The following is a 12,969-nucleotide window of genomic DNA, read 5'->3' on the forward strand; positions in this document are numbered from 1 at the left end:
GGGTGTGAAAACATGTGTAATAATTTTCAGAATTTGATCACACTGCCGATGAAATGTCGCCTCCTTGTGAATAAAATTAGTCAAGGTGGCAACGTAGCGTACTTCGAGTTCAAGAAATGTCTTCGAGCAACAAATCATGAACAATTAGTAATAGAGCTCGAGTTAAAAGAAGTTGAAATAATATCTGAGATGACAAGATATACTGAGCTACAGAATGAAAGATCAAGTAGACGAAATAATGAGTTCACATTGTATGAAAGGTTTGTACGAAAAGGCGTTGAATTGATTGGTTTAATTGTGTATGCGTTACAAAAATCAAAGAACACATAACATCGCAGATTTAATTAAAGAGCATTACTATTTAAGAAACAAAATAAATAAATGCTGCTTGTGTATGCTTTTTATTTGCTATTCAAATGTGTGTCTCAGTACTGCTTTTGGTATGTAAGTACGAGTTTTTTTTTTACAATTGTACATTATGTTCGTATCATTTTGTATATTCCGTTAAAAACGAACTTTTTGTTTAATAATCTAACACAATAATGAAACTGTAATGCATACATAGTTGTGCTTGCGTTGCGTATGTTGTTTTGTTTAAGAGTACAAACAACACTTAATTCAATATATATAAGTAAACTATATAGTTTACAATGATGTTGTTTAAAATGTCTGATTATAACTCAGGATGGAAACTGACGATCAAACAATACCACCTGAACCAGCGTTGCAAAGAAGTGCTTTGTATGGTATACGTCGTGACCAAGAATTTGTCCAAACCATAACCAAAGACCTCCATAACGGGAGACTTATTGAGCTGACCAAGGAGATGGTGGAAGAGTTGAAGAGTCCGGGTGTCAGTGAACAAGGACATCGGGGCGGATTCGGCACTGTCTACATATGTATGTATTATGTTTTTTAACTGCGCAAGTTTGCAGTGCCCATGCACGAATTAGAAGTGACTTTTATCAAGTTAATTGTTAACTTCATGTGCATATGATATGGTTTAGATATATCTATTCTTATCCATTTTTAAACCTTTTTGGAATTATGACTGAGTGTATCATGACTCTTACTGTCAGGGGGGTATAGATGTTCTTCTGTCCACCATTTTGTCCGTCTTTCCGTCCGTCCGTTTGATGTGTGTGTCGTGCGAAACTCAGAAAGCATGACTACAAGTCATATGACACACTTTATTAACATGCATGTGAACTTGCGAACGAAGTAAAACGGGGTAAAACTGGAATCACCACGGACATGTTAACGTCTGTATGTCCTGTCCGTCTGTGTGTCCCACAGTCCGTCGGTCTGTATGTCTGTTTTTACAAACTTAGTCGAAGGCGTTTTCCTTCTCTTATCAACGTGAAAAATTGACTATTGCGGCATATTTCTTATGATACCAGGTTGTGCATGGGGAATTGTATCAGCTTACGTATAAATAAAAAACATTTATCTTCTTTAAAAACCGCTGGTTAGTATTTGGCATAAAACAATTTGAAGTGATCCTCCATATACTGTGCCCCTGTGGTAAAAATGGCCACGGCCATTGGGTAAAACTCTTGTCATATACTACAACATGGGGCGTTAGTTGGTATTCTACATCACTATTGTGACGAACTCTACTTTTAGCTTGTGACACGTGTATTTCAAAACGTATTGCTGCTGCGATTATGCAATTTTACGAACTTTCTTCAACATTAGTGGATTTTTAAGACAAAGGTAGAATATGGGGTTATCCGTGCCCAACGGACTTACGCCAAGTAACGTCTTTGTTATTACCTAAACACTTTTTTTTATTTTAAAGCTAAAGATCAAGTTCCCGGATTCAATTTGAGAGTCGTCCTCAAAGAAATAAATGCGAAACAGAAAGATGGGAATTTGTCACAAAAATTAGGATCTGTAACAAATGTAAGTTGCTTTCCTCATTATCTAATCATACAGTTCTTCTTGAAGTTGCGCCGCCTATATTATTCTTTTGTTCATATCGATCACATATTGTGATTTTAATTAAATGAAAAGTGAAATTTTTATTTTCGTATATTTTGTCACTTCCAAGACTCATAATATGTTTTAACAGTACAAGAAAGTTTTCTTCAAAAGTCTGTGCACCCTAATATAGAGCACCGGTTGCATATCGTGCATCTCACATATATACTCTTTATAAAGAACTAAATTCCGATGATATTAAAGGGGCCTTTTCACAGATTTTGGCATTTTTTAACTTATTCATTAAATGCTTTATATTGATAAATGTAAACATTGGATCGTAAAAGCTCCAGTAAAAAATCAAGAATAAAATTTAAAAAAGGAAAAGAACATTGCCCGGAGCAGGTTTCGAACCAGTGACCCCTGGAGTCCTGCCAGAGTCCTGAAGTAAAAACGCTTAAGCCTACTGAGCTATTCCGCCGAGTACACATACTTGACGTATTTTATACCTTATATAAGCAATCTTCGTAGTTTCACAAAATTTAACGACAAAAACAGAACTCTCCAAATTATTCAATCGTTTCGCGTTGCAACGCTTTATAATTTTTAGGTTTTAAAATCGTCAAAAGATGCATATAATGGCTATATTAGACCATGGTAAATGTTCAGTATTACTGTTTCCTCACAAATATCATAACTAAAACGAAAATGTGCGAATCTGAAACAACTTTTTTCAATTTTGTCAATTTACCAAAGCGTGAAAAGATCCCTTTAAATCAAAGACAATGAATACATACCATAAATCATGTAAACATTTAAAACACTTTTAGACTGAATTTAAATGATCTCATGCACTAGTAAATGTCGGTTTCGCTTTTTCTGAAGTTTTAAAGATTATTCTCGCTTGATATTTTATAAGTGCAAACTTATGTATATTGCATATGGGTTTTTTTCTCTACTGAAGAATTGTCTCTATAACATGTATATAGGCTTATTGAATATTGTGATGTAAATGTCATTTTCTTTTTTGCAGGAAAAGATTGCAGCACGGCTGATGCATTTTGCTATTGTTCCTCTTCTGGCATATCATGACGATCATCATAATGAGCAAGTTCCTTAACTAGTTATCAATCACATTTCACCTTTCATCTTTAAACAATGAGTACTTTTTATATAGTGAACATAAGCTGTATCGTATATGTATATTCAAATTTATGACGTCATCTGGAGCGTTGCGCGCTTGAGGTACAACGCTGTATTCTTTTATTGTCCACCATACCTCATCTGTCATTTTACTATAAAAATCAGTAGAAAAAAATCATTATGTATTTATGAAAAAGTGCGTAAAATACTACCATAAAATTTGATATGCAGATCAGATTTATCCTTGATATATTCTTATATCCGTCTCTATATTTGTCCCTGTCTACCCTGTCTTCCTACTAAAGAACTATAATATATAGATATTATATAAAATACGAATACGGTATAATCAAATTAATATGCGGGTAAAAAGGGAATATAATGCGCGACGTATTATGTAATAGTAAGTAAAAGGTCAGATGACGGACAGTGAAACCAACACTTAATATAGCAAAATATGTACAACTATGTATTTGTGTTTATCAACGATACATGTTTAAATACGAAAAACACAACCTTAACATTAAGAAGGCAGTGAAACATGGACGCGGGGTGGGAGTACAACAATACACGCATTTATTTATAGAGGCATACATTATGGTTTTGCACACTCTTTAGGTTATATAGATAGCCATAAACTTTTAGACTTGCGGATGTTAATACGAATTATTCTCCTGATAATATTTTTGTAGCTTTTATTGTTCATATATTTACATCACTGTCGCTGCCTTGTTACTATTGTCTTTCTCCGTTTGCTCTCGTTAACGTTTGAGAGGCATCATTTCATACACAGATCTGGGTCTAAGTCATTGTATTACAAAGAGGCATAGCCTTCTTTACTTTAAAAAACAACTGATTGTGTTCGTCAAACTTTAAATAAATTCCTCACAATACACTTGTACAATTCCAAACCACGTCTTACAATTAATATATTTGAGCAAACTATTGCATAATCATTGATGTAAAAAAAGGTGTGCATATGTCATTCAGTTTGTTATGCCTCACTTCGAAGAATGTGGCATATGGCAGTGGCACATTTTGACTGTCTCTATGTCCATGTTTGTGCAAAACGTCCTCCCTTAGTTATAATTGTGCCGTATATTGATGGACTGTAAAATAATTTGTCACTAATTTCAACCATTTGAAGACGAAATTTTGGGTGAACTCGAGCATTTTCTTTGCTAAAAGGTCAAGTTCATACGTAGTGTTCAAATGTAAATTGGCCATATAACAGCTCAACAAATTCTTTCTCAGCCATGCATTTGCTAAATATTGATGAATTATATAACTTGGCACATGCAATCACCCATAAGACCACTAGTCGCATGTAACACTTTATTCCTTTCCTCTAACGTCATGGTCACACTTCTCTCTTGTCAAACTTGGCCATAGAACAGCTTGGTAGGATTGTAACTTTGTCATTCAGCGTGCTATTTTGTGGAATACCTGTCTGTCTCTCTACTTCAGAGTTCAAGGTAAAACTCATTGATTAAAGATCGAACTCGGCCTTAAACATCTTAGCCTGGCTTTCACTTTGCCATTCATCATGCTATCATAACAGGCCGCATATTACGACACTGAGATGACGGATTGTAGTGTGTACCCCCCTTCCCCGCGTCTCATTACCTCCACTGTCAACGTCAAGCATATATATAAAAAGGCCATAAACAACTTTTTTGAAACAAAAACAGAGTGTTAACAGAAATATTGAATGTGGTGGGAGCATCCGTGTCGTGAGTGCACTCGTCTTGTTTTCAATATAATTAATATTGTAATTAAATGCGTTTCAGGAAATACTACTTTATTTCGCCTTATCTTGAGAATGGAGATCTGTTCGAAGCTATCGCACATGACAGACTATATTCGTCTGCTGTTAAACTAAATTGGGAAATCCGGATAAAGATCATGTACCAGATTGCTTGTGGAATAGACTTTATGCACACCGGCAATAAATTCAGGTTGGTCATTTTTAGTTTTTATCCTTTATATTTACATGACGCATGGCATAAATTTACCTTTTTGTATAAGCTCACCTAAGCACAACGTGCTTATAGTAAGCTTTTGAATGTTGTCTTTGTCACTCGACATCGTGGCCCATGCATCGTTAACATGTACCTCGTTCATTTACAATTTGCAGGTCAAATTTCTTTCTCAATGTGCATAACAATTGGGGAGTCGATTTTCCAAGTGATCTCTAAGCAGAGCGAAAAACCAAGACTCATTCTTTAAAAAAACATGGTCAAACCGATAAATAGAAAAAGAAGCTTGTTAAGACTCAATAAGCCACAGCAACAGCTAAAACTGAATAGGTTGGTTGGTCAAACAATTTGCCGCAATCATATCTTCGAATTCGTTCATGTGGAATCATGAACTAGGTTGAACTTAGCGCACACGTTCATGACCAACCTAGAGGGTATATAATTCGCTTACTCATCATGGCACTTGATACAATCATGTGCTGCGATTACACATGCTTAAAAGCAAGTGACCAAAATGCCTGTACGACAGAACACAGTAAATACCATCAAACGCTTTGGAACGGTCAATCCAATTTATCCGGTTTATAACTATAAAAAGGCTGACCTTATAGAGGTCACATAGGTCACATATATTCCCCAAACTTTATTAAGCGTAATCGGAACATCTTTCCCAATGATATCTTCTAAGATTTTGCAACTATGTCATGTGGATCGAACACTGTGTCACTTTTTTAAGTGGCTAAGGGTAAGCGTAAGACACTCAAGAATGCACATTTATTGATTATTATAAGGACATAACACCATCGCATTGTTTTTGAGTTTGTAACTAGTTCATTAGGGATCAATGACAAAGAAATCATGACATATTGAATACTCAGTTATGTGGGGTCAATAACTTGTTGACTACAGTGTCAATGTTATTTGAAAATTTAAACACGCACAGACTTATGAGTGTCTTTTGCTCCTTTTGCTTGTGAATTATGGCAAAAAACAAATATGTTCATTAATTTATGCAGGGGAACAATATTACACATGGATATTAAATCAAAGAACGTTGTTTTGGATGCCAAATTCAACGCTAGATTGATTGATTTTGGCCTGGCACGAGAGTTGAAAGAAGGCGATGAAAAGTTGTTGTTGACAGCCTTACCTGTTGGAACACCTGGGTACTTTCCGACTGTTAGACATAATTTACTAACAAAACAACATGACTTTCACAACTTCGGAGTAGGTAAGTAGCATTAATGATTTAAGCATAAACATGCATAATAACTTAAATCTTAAATAAATTTTGTATAAAAATATAGTTATTAAGTCGACTTGATCGACTGTTATTGCCTTTGAAAGAATGCTCGTATTTATACATGAAGGGATAACGTAAATAAAGGAGAAACAATGTTTTTAAATACATCACTTTGTTAATAAATTGTCACCCACAGTCATCATTCAATGTTCGTAATAAGTATAAGTATTTAATAATGCTAAATGCTAAATTGCGAGGATCAATTTATATGATATAATAAATGGATGTTAATATGATTACCTTCAGTTTTGCGCGAGTTGTTGACAGGTCTTGAACCATCTGAAAAGGAAGAGGGGGTTGACTTTCGAAATTGGCACAAGAGTTTAATATTAAGAAAGAAAAAAACAGGTAAATTGTGTACGACTTCATAAACTAAAAGGGACTTGTACTCGGCTTTTCATAATTTTGAAATGAATTTACTGAAAAACTTGGGTACTTGTATTAGTTTTAAATTATTTTAATAACTATTTCTAAAATACGTCAATACATTTTCGACTGGAATATAAACACTATTTGGAAAGTGTAAATCTCTTAAATAAGAGTTGTTCTTATAATTTATTGTATTATGTGTTTAGTTCTATGTGAATATTTTACGCTACATGTTGTTTAATATATACGTTTTTAATATTTAGTTATTGTTCAAAACATGCACACATGGCTATTGTTGCATATATATAAACAATGCAGCCGCATAAAAAAATTCTTAAATAAGCATTCGTGTAAATTCTTATGATTTTCAAATGTCGTTTAGTTGTATATGCGTTAATGGTTGGTTATTGCTGGCGGGTCGTTTTTTGTAGGAAAGTGTTTGGAATAATATCGATATTGACGAGGCCGTTGATGAAATTGCTGAAATATCTGTCCTTTGCACGAAAAGCGTAAACGAAGATCTTGAAACAATTGATTTAAAGAGCATCACATCTAAATTCAAGGTGCGTGTTTTAACAAACTTGCGGATGTTCTAATATTAGCATCATACTGTGCATTCAAAGCTCAATAATGAACACTCGTTGTTTCAAATTCCTGTTCCGTAGTCCCTACTACAAAACATATGTACTTATGTCTGGTTGTATGTATGATTTTTATGGATGTTTATTGGTTTGTCAGTTTTTCCAATTATTTTGAGTAAATCTGTCTTTTTGCAGTCGGTGGAATTGATTAGTTTGATGTTGTTGTTTTTCATCTACGAAATTTATAACACCTATAAATAAATTAAACTAATACATGTAAATTTCTTCTTCGGTAACCACAATAATCAGTGGATGTATTTTTAAGGCCATGCTTAGAAACAAATCTCTTTGGGACGCAACAGATGGCGATCGCTGTGAAATATGCTTGGTGAATAAACACTTAAAAGGTACGTTCGATTTAAATACAGCTGTTTAGTTTTAAATTGTTTTGTTTTTAAAAATGAGAACGTTTTCCGTTTTGGCATAACTTTACTTTAAGATAGAATAGCTAATGATTTTATTACAGTTAGTTTTGATGGACATGATTTAACACGCGAGTCTCAGGCAAGTTGCGCACGTAAGATCCGCACCTGCTGCTCCTGTATGAGGAACTCTTACATCAACCCAGTCAAGTGTCACACGTGTGGGCAAACCATTGAACCGGTTATAAGTATGATTTTCCTATGTTTCCATTCAAAACAATACATGTATGTTTTATTTCGCTCATATTGTCACATTTTTATTTCGGGAGTTTCTTATTTCGGTATGGAAGATAACGATACGTGTGTGTTAATGTTTCGGCTATATATAGATCGTATGTTCACAGTCTTTGTTTTTCACTTTTTGAACGCAAATGTAAACATTTTTGCGATGAATCAGTATGCTTAATCGGCTTCAAATTTAGATAGAATGTAATTATTTGTTAACACATCTTTTTCTTGCGAATACGTATCAGTATATTAATATGTTCGCCAAACTTATCAGTTTAATCGCATATCTCTTATAACTGAACTTATTAAAAATACACATTGGTCTTTCGTTTTTGTTTAACGCGATTAGTTTTTCTTAGATGCAAAATGGGGAGCCTTGCTTCTAGCTGGCTTTGATACAAGAAATGGAAGATTGTTTATTGAAGACATCAATCGATTTAAAGAAGTAATTACCTCGACGGTTCTTCCAGCAATGAGTATCAGGTTTCTGTTAAATTTATATATCACCGTTTATTTCTTATTAATTGCGTGGTTGATATGCATTGTAGAAATGATATTCGAAGGAAGAACAAACACCTAACTCCCAAACATGCATCTAGTGCTTAACATGTTCTTAATACTTTTTTCACTCATTGTGTTCTTGCAAGAGCTTAATATATTTATATTTTCAAACACGTGCTATTACTTTATTATTTACAAGCCATCAAACAAAACGTGATGCATTTATTTACTAATTGATACTAAAAAGGAAAAATCAGCTTCCATTTCGATTTCATCCCATTAAAACATAAATATTTGGTATGAAAAATCGAAAATATTATTGTATGCGAATTTCGTATATCCACTGTCAGGACATGTATAATGCTACTAGTACGATGATTTAATGACTTAACTTGCAAAAACATTAATAAGCGCCGTGTTGTAAATATTTTATTGCTGATAATGTATTACACACATAAGTACTTGTTCATTTGTAATTGATTAATTAACGATGTATTTGTACATATATCATTTCCAGTTCGAATTGGTTCCACAGCTTTGCTGTTAGATCCTATGTATTCCTTTGGATTTTTGCAGGCCATACAATATCATCACTGTTGTTCCTGATACAGAAAATGGAACATGCGCCACTGGGCAGATAGATATCGCTTTTGAGAAGCTTCGAGCGATGGATATAACAACATTGCTGTTTGTGTACTCAGGGCACAAAGGGCCACACGATGACTTAGGACAGGAAGATGACAACAGTCTACACATTGGCCCTAATGAATACTTTCCGCTAGCACGGTTAATGACAAATTGAACACATGGAAAAGAGACAAGCCGCAGTTCAACAAAGTGATTGCCTTTTTTGACTGTTGTTTCCCTGAACAATTGAAATTAGAAAGTCCTCTAAAGCTTATTCAATTCAATCCAACGGCGCGGACGGAAAGGGTAAATGCTTTCCAAAACAAGGGAAGTCCGTTTTTTGCAGCTTGTTCTTCAAGCCTTTACGGCAACTGCTAACGGTGGTATATGCATTTATAAAGATTGTGAATGCAGCAAACATCTTCATGGAGATTTTATCACTCTGGATGATTTGTGGAATAATCTAAAACGAGCATGATCAAAGAGGTTATTTACATATGCTTAAGCCTCATCTAATACACAGGACATAAGTTTGTGTGACACTATCTTAGCGTATAATTATAACTTTGAAGTAAAATTTACATTCAAATTAGAGTGGCATGATAAGTTACTAGAAAAAAACTGTGCATCCCGAGAGATTTCAGAGAATTGAACGAACTCAAACTGATACTAGCTGATGAAGTTATGCGTGAGTATGTTCTTTGTAAATGTGTCTTTTTATAAAGTATATCTTCAATACGTGCCTGAATTATAGGAGATGATTTGGTTTTTGGTTTGCCTTTGATGCTCCAAAGGTTATTACCAAACATGAATAACACGTTAAAGGACGTAATATTTTAAATAGTTAGATACACCGCTACTGTTTGCATTTCGCAAATTTGACGAAATAGTATTTAGATATAGGAAATTGCTAAATGGGCCTTTTTCGAATCTATTGAAAGGCCACGTAGTAAAGTCCTATGTCTGCAAACGAAATTTCATCAAATTTTACATTTGAAGTATATTATTAAAAATACGAATGTCATAAGTCATATACTTATGAAAATTTCCGGGTTGCCTCGAGTGTCGGATTAATTAAAAAAATCTTTAAATACTAACCCATGTAGAAAATCTATAAAAAGTATTTATTTATTTTTTTAAAACGCGATACTACTAATGATAGAAAAAATCAAAGAATGGTTACAAGATATAGCAGGTAAATGTTAACTGAAGATGATATTTTAAGTTTATGTGTAATATGTCTTTTATCAGCTCAAAGTTTTAGAAAATCTGGATGTTATTACTAACCGTACATATTATTAACTATATAAATACCCAATATATATAGATGTAAATAACACAAGTATTGCAAGTGAATAAATTGTGTGTGACTTTTTTGTTTTTCCAGGGCACGTGCTTGGCATAGATCAAAGCAGCCAGTATCTGAAGTCTAAGTTTGCTGACATAATCAGCATCGAAATATATACTGAACCGAGAACCAAACATATTCAAGAAATTGAAACGCTCGTAACAAGTTGATGTTAGCATGGACCTCAAAGCGGATTTGAAGATGCACTGCCCGCCTATTGTACAACATAAACGTGGGGAAACCCGTAGGTCGATGCTTAAAGGACGTCCTAGAAATAAGGACTCTGCATCAAACAGCGCTTTACAAATGCAGCCTGACGGTAACAACTCTAATCTTTATAATATCGTAATTTTTATTGTATCAAATGTATAGACATGAAATAGATCTATACCATTTCCATTGTTGGTAATACATCTCCTTAAACAGTCAAAAACCACAACTTACTAAAAAAAATATTTTAAATTGGATAGTTTTACTAGTAGTAGTTTGTTTTTCATATGAGAGATATTCAAGGTGTTAAAATTTTATATGATTCATTATGATAATTGAAATTCACGTACTATAAAGTTCATACTGGGTTTTAGGACAAACATTTGACGAAGTCAGATCTAGTGAGATATAGAGCAATGGTGGAGAAGCTGGATAAAACTAGCGGATATTTAAAAGAATACTTACACGCCCTGGATATGATTATTCATCACACACAGGAAACCCGGGTAAATTTGCTTCGTGTTTATAAATCAGTTCACAAGTCAACAACATTCACAATGCACGTACATAAATGAATAAGTGTTTCCCAAAGAATTAATAAAAATTTATTTTACTGCATACATAATGGATTCGTGTACAGTTAAAAATAGCAATTAATGGTAGATTTAGCATTACAGTTATAGATCACTTTATTTATAAACGCGCAACGATTCATTATACAAAAAAGCGTATTGTGACAGTAACCAGATGTATTGATTATTTTTTCGTCAACATTCATCGCAATCTGATCATTGGGAAAACTAAATAAGGTTATTTTATGGTTTTAACACATAAGACGTTATTTAGGCCCTGCCTCCAAGCTTTAAATGTGTTGATTGTTACGATCAAAGACGTCATTGAATACCTTGTTCGAATATAGTTATAAGAAAGATCGGCACAGAATAGAAACACAAAGTTTTTATTCAAAAGCTGCGAACTTGTGTAGATACATTGTTCGAATTGAGCTATTATTTTTCTATAATAATTCGATGTCGAATAACAAACGTAATGAATATAGATTCGTTGCAATTTATACTTTTATTACTTTTGATAATGTTTAATGACCACAATTTATAGTTGAACCACTTTTTGTCTTTTGTAGTTTCAAGACAACCGTTTGGACATTACATTTCTTGATTTGCCCAATCGCTTCACCTTGGTCCACATGAGTCTTGTACAGACGACTGGCGTTCAGGAAGTAACACAGCAGTGAAATGGGCCCTTGGACTGACTTCATTTACTCGACGAGTACATGTACTGTTATTTATCATAATGTTGTGTACCTATTTTGCACACGCTTTGTTTGAAAAGCATAGATCATAATGTATCAAATTTATTCATGGTGTTACACACCATTAAGCTAGTCGTAAACATTTAATAGCAGAATGTTTTTGATCCCGAAAATGTTTGTTGAATATAACATGTGTGTTTGTTATAATCATTTTTTGACGGCTGTTGACTAGCAGTTGACTCCGTGTGGTATTTCTGTATATGGCCCTAATCTTTTGAGGTGAAGGGGGGCATACTGATTTGTCATTGTATGCACATCCGTCTGTTCGTCCATCCGCCCGTCCTTCCATCCGTCATAGTGTGTTGTGTCCTGCGTAATAAAACAAATATTGATACTTAAGGGGAGACACATTGCAAACATATCAACCACCCTGTGAACATGCAACCTTCGATCATTCGGTTCGATTATTATCGACGCAACATTAGTTATGGTCTCATTTTGGCAAACAAAATCACATGTGTTTACTTATGTCGCGTAGCTTTACATGTATGTCTGCTAGAGGACACTTCTTCAACAACATATTATCCAGCACGTAATCTTTCGCATCGGAAATGTTCGAATTATTAAAAAGAATTGCTTCTAGAGGGAAGAACTGTGTAATGAACAATTAACTGTATGTTAACTTGCGTATATGTATATGCGCAAAGGATACTTTTTTACGCAAACGTGATTATGGCCCCTTTTAGCAAACAAGTACGGTATAAAGTCGTCTTGCGCGTTGCTCAACCAGTATTGCTGCTACAGGCAGTACTATTAAAAAATATAACCAGCGCGTGAATTTTCGTACTTTCAAAAACTGTTTTATTTTTTTCCGACATTAGCGAGTGTTTTCAGACTAAGCAAATGTGGGTACTTTTTTTTGGTTTTAAAGGTTTGATTTAGTATATCTCTCACAATCAATTATTGCGGAAAGCTCAACTAATCTGATTTTGTTGGAAATCTCTT

General features: G+C 34.1%; 1 protein-coding gene and 2 long non-coding RNA genes across 3 annotated transcripts in view; all 3 read left to right on the forward strand.

The window, feature by feature from the left end:
* Positions 1-6,719, forward strand: part of LOC127854760 (uncharacterized) — an 11,562-nt gene extending 4,843 nt beyond the window's left edge. Inside the window, exons 4-10 of the mRNA XM_052389815.1 lie at positions 31-260; positions 685-899; positions 1,802-1,905; positions 2,957-3,030; positions 4,857-5,024; positions 6,062-6,276; positions 6,595-6,719. Of these exons, the coding sequence (XP_052245775.1) occupies positions 31-260; positions 685-899; positions 1,802-1,905; positions 2,957-3,030; positions 4,857-5,024; positions 6,062-6,276; positions 6,595-6,719 (1,131 nt within the window). The remainder of the gene's footprint in view (positions 1-30; positions 261-684; positions 900-1,801; positions 1,906-2,956; positions 3,031-4,856; positions 5,025-6,061; positions 6,277-6,594) is intronic.
* A 427-nt stretch (positions 6,720-7,146) lies between these two features.
* LOC127854800 (uncharacterized) lies at positions 7,147-8,515 on the forward strand. The gene is made up of 4 exons (XR_008037109.1): positions 7,147-7,280; positions 7,624-7,705; positions 7,825-7,968; positions 8,368-8,515. It is a non-coding gene; the product is annotated as an uncharacterized LOC127854800 (long non-coding RNA).
* A 2,168-nt stretch (positions 8,516-10,683) lies between these two features.
* Positions 10,684-12,749, forward strand: LOC127856043 (uncharacterized). The gene is made up of 3 exons (XR_008037827.1): positions 10,684-10,803; positions 11,069-11,200; positions 11,836-12,749. It is a non-coding gene; the product is annotated as an uncharacterized LOC127856043 (long non-coding RNA).
* The last annotated feature ends 220 nt before the right edge of the window (positions 12,750-12,969 follow it).

Source organism: Dreissena polymorpha, chromosome 13 (assembly GCF_020536995.1).
Source record: "Dreissena polymorpha isolate Duluth1 chromosome 13, UMN_Dpol_1.0, whole genome shotgun sequence".
Taxonomy (NCBI): domain Eukaryota; kingdom Metazoa; phylum Mollusca; class Bivalvia; order Myida; family Dreissenidae; genus Dreissena; species Dreissena polymorpha.